This window comes from Perkinsus marinus (genome assembly GCF_000006405.1).
Source record: "Perkinsus marinus ATCC 50983 genomic scaffold scf_1104296965964, whole genome shotgun sequence".
Taxonomy (NCBI): Eukaryota; Perkinsozoa; order Perkinsida; family Perkinsidae; genus Perkinsus; species Perkinsus marinus.
The window spans coordinates 134,128-137,691 of record NW_003204134.1 but is presented as its reverse complement, the minus strand read 5'-3'; the positions used below and the strand labels follow the sequence as shown (position 1 = coordinate 137,691).

The 3,564-nt window shown below is 46.6% G+C and overlaps 1 protein-coding gene across 1 annotated transcript in view; it reads right to left on the bottom strand.

Annotated features, from left to right (window-relative positions):
• Nucleotides 1-1,555: 1,555 nt before the first annotated feature.
• The window catches only part of Pmar_PMAR028527 (hypothetical protein), a gene marked incomplete at both ends in the record, with an annotated part of 3,828 nt that continues 1,819 nt past the window's right edge, over nucleotides 1,556-3,564 (bottom strand). The window contains 13 exons of the mRNA XM_002769384.1: nucleotides 1,556-1,620; nucleotides 1,669-1,784; nucleotides 1,851-1,940; nucleotides 1,985-2,059; nucleotides 2,106-2,216; nucleotides 2,261-2,364; nucleotides 2,407-2,497; nucleotides 2,538-2,633; nucleotides 2,679-2,785; nucleotides 2,827-2,940; nucleotides 2,989-3,053; nucleotides 3,132-3,204; nucleotides 3,252-3,391. Of these exons, the coding sequence (XP_002769430.1) occupies nucleotides 1,556-1,620; nucleotides 1,669-1,784; nucleotides 1,851-1,940; nucleotides 1,985-2,059; nucleotides 2,106-2,216; nucleotides 2,261-2,364; nucleotides 2,407-2,497; nucleotides 2,538-2,633; nucleotides 2,679-2,785; nucleotides 2,827-2,940; nucleotides 2,989-3,053; nucleotides 3,132-3,204; nucleotides 3,252-3,391 (1,247 nt within the window). The remainder of the gene's footprint in view (nucleotides 1,621-1,668; nucleotides 1,785-1,850; nucleotides 1,941-1,984; nucleotides 2,060-2,105; nucleotides 2,217-2,260; nucleotides 2,365-2,406; nucleotides 2,498-2,537; nucleotides 2,634-2,678; nucleotides 2,786-2,826; nucleotides 2,941-2,988; nucleotides 3,054-3,131; nucleotides 3,205-3,251; nucleotides 3,392-3,564) is intronic.

Sequence of the window (3,564 nt, the reverse complement as noted above, 5' to 3'; positions counted from 1 at the left end):
TTCATTCGGTCAATATATTAAGAGTGGTTCCATTGGGCTATATCTCAGTCCCTTCGGAGCGAGACTACTGCTGTCAATGAGGCCACTATTGCACTCTTAACTCGTTGTGAAGCAGATCCTGCACTTGGGAAGTTGCAAGTCTAACAACTCCTTTATATCCACCAGGATGCCGTATTAATGACTAACATCCTTATGACGTGCCTCATCGGCGGTGTCTATACGTAAGCACATAGGCTCCATGCGGTGTATTAGTTTTTAATCAGATACTCGGTCCTGACTCATACTTCATACTTAGCTGGTGACCGTGAGTCTATTTCACTTTATGTCAAGTAGGGTATCAGGTTTCATATCCCGCGATCCACCGCAGTAACAAGCTGTATGTCGGGACGTAAGCGTATTCATGCCTGCTCAGAAGACGAGGTTGCCACTCCCTCTGATAAGAAGTGCCAAGAAAAAGATTTGCCCTTTTTTCGCTTATCATGTTTCTCACACATGTTCGTTTTCTTCATGTTGGAACTGCTATCCCGTTGAGTTTTCGTTAGTTCCCAATGTAAGATAGCCCTCATCGCGAGGGGAGTTATTACTTGGGCGGTGGTGCGTATCGTATGTTCCATCCTTTCTCTTTCACCCTCGTCCGCCTTCGGACATTCTGATGAAAATGGAACACAAGTGTATCACTGTTCGTGTTACGAAACGTGCAATATGTCCCACGTACATCCACCATGAACAAAATGAACTTATCATCACATGAATTGAAAGAATCGATTAGAATTTCGCATACTGACCGTGTTAACAGTAGCTATGCGCTAGTCATGGATATACAGGCGGCACACGCCGCTATAATGATCGGCTCTAACTGTAATACAAGGGTTCCTGCTGTTGTTGTACGCCAACAGGGATGAAAGAATTATTATACTTCCCGACTGATCTGAGGAGGGAATTCATCCATACAGCATACTGCACATCATGCCACTTGCCTCATAGAGTCGCCGGGAGCCCTAGGATCTCTCGATTTCGTCCTTCGACTCCGTTGCTAAAAGATGAGCAATCACCCCCTGTCCACTGCGGGTCCCAAATGGAACCGCGAGTCGCTACCTTCTTCTCTGATGGAGGCGAGGAGACGGGTAAATCATCCTCGATCCAGATGGAAAACCAGTCCACATCAGGATGAGGAGGGCAAGGCGGTATATCGCGGATCTCGTCCTCTCGCTGACCTGATGGTGGCAACGGATGCTTGCGATCGATAATTCATCAACTTCTACCAATCTTGAGGAAAGTTCTATCGTGGCTGTAGACAAGTAAGTTCTGACAGAGTGCACAGAGCCGAAACATTAAACCCATAAGGCGGTACCTGAGCAGGCGTTCAGGACGCAGAATGATCATATCACTACTACTACCAAGGGAAGAATACGATTGTACTCAGTGAGCTTCGCAATTCCTTCCTCTGACGAAGAACGACCAACTGGAAGATAATAATTTGGATATACCTGTACAGATGATTGACCAACCACTGCGAAGACCTGCTTTGAGCCGGGAGTAGAGAGCAGGAGTTAACTCACAGGAGACAAGTGAAAACTGATGTCATGAGTAGGAGACCAATCCAGTCACGAAGGAGGAGACCTGAGTGGCACGGACAAATGTTGAGTAGGGGTCCAGCAGGAGTAGTACCAGTGAGCAGGAAGGTTCTTAACCAATCAAGCAGGATAGTGAGGACCTCCTGGAGGAAGTATGGCTTGAGGATCAATGATGCCGCATGACAGAATGAAGCCGGGGAGAGCACTTCTCTACGAGACAACAGGTGTGACAACATATGAGCCTCTTGTAGACAGTCGTCTGTAACAGACCCCTACTTTATATAAGTGAAGGTCTTCCTATGACTCGTCAGCTCCCAACTCTTCACTCGCTGACGGAACAGCATAGGGAAGGAAGCAGGTGCGTATCTAGTAGAAATACGATAGGGGGCTACTCCTCGAGTCCGACTCACGTTGGGACCACTGACTGTGCACAGGATATGATCTTAGAATCATCACGGCGATGGAGTAAGCATAAACCCATATACCTGGACCATACATCATCCAAGCCTGCCATACACAAAGGATGCTTACATATCTTCCCCATGGAAGACGGTATCATGCTCATAGAATATCATCTCGAGGGCTCGTCGCTCCCATAATGCAATGGCACCATGACACGATAAGCATCGTGAGAGAGTTGACCTGATGAGTCATACACTCATAGATTCAAGTGAGAGACGGCTCACTGGAAGAGCTTATGCACAGCAGCTAGTTTGTACTCTACGTCCTGGCACCTGACTAGCATATTCCTTCTACCATCAGGAGCTGTAGCAGTGATGGGGAAGTGGACCTATTCAAAGGTCCGCGGCTGGATGTAGCATGATACCCTTACAGCCTTGATGTCAGGATGGTTGCGTAGATGCTCATGAGGTATATGTAAATCAGCGGGTAGTGGTACATCATCATCGATGATTACAGCGTATCTACACACAGAGGTAGGATGGGCTACACAAGTGGTATTACTTGAAGTTGGGCACTTTAGAGTGCCTCGCCAAGAAGGGTACCCAAAACTTATTACACCAATAGAAGGCGAATGTCTTGTTACCCTCAGGCACATAACTGAGTAATGAACACATAACGGTGACGCTGAGATAGTGAGAGTACATATAATTGATATCAGGATGGGCCTCTATAGTAGCCATCTGTGTATCATCGACAGGTTCGGGACTGTTACCATTATCACACACGAATATGTGAGACGGTGGGAATACCTAAGAACACTCAATGCAGCCAATGTGATGGGCACTCTTACCATGAGTGCTGCCCTAAGAGTTCCAGAGAATAGCTCATATCGTTCCCTAGTCATAGTAGATTCATGACATGCTATCATGAGGCAACAGTCATGCGTGAGGGATTGCTTCAATACCTACCATTCATATGAGTAACTATTACAGCTTTGTAACTAGGTACTTACAAAGGAAAGGCTGCGGGTATCAGTACTAGTGCTGCTACCAGAGAACGAGCCACTATCCTCAGAGTCTAAGGCCGATGCCGATGATGATGGTGAACCTTCCATCATCATTAACAATAGTGCTAGTAGTAGGCGTGTAATGCTACTTTCTGACGCGAGCTCAGCAGCATGATCATCATTGTTATCTTCAGTCTGCCTAGCTACAGACTCCAATGCACCCTGAGATGGTATGCACTGATAGAGGCAGGTGTTGTTGGCCTGCTGACCTGTAGATGACGACTGAATACTGGAGCACGGGGCCACTTGACTGTGATAGCAGCAGCAAGGAATAGGCCAGTATCCAAGATAACATCGATGAAGATAATGAGGTCCAACCAGGTGTGGACTTCCCATATCGATACATTACCTGATGAAATAGGATACTCGAGAAAGAGATAGTAGAAATAGTGACCTTCCAAGACCTCGAGAGCATCAGCGCCACCAGTACTGTTCTGTGGCGACATGTAAATAATAAGGTACATAGTGCAGACCAGTATCTAGTGGTGCTCGTAATGGTCATATACTTGTGATATCAAAGCT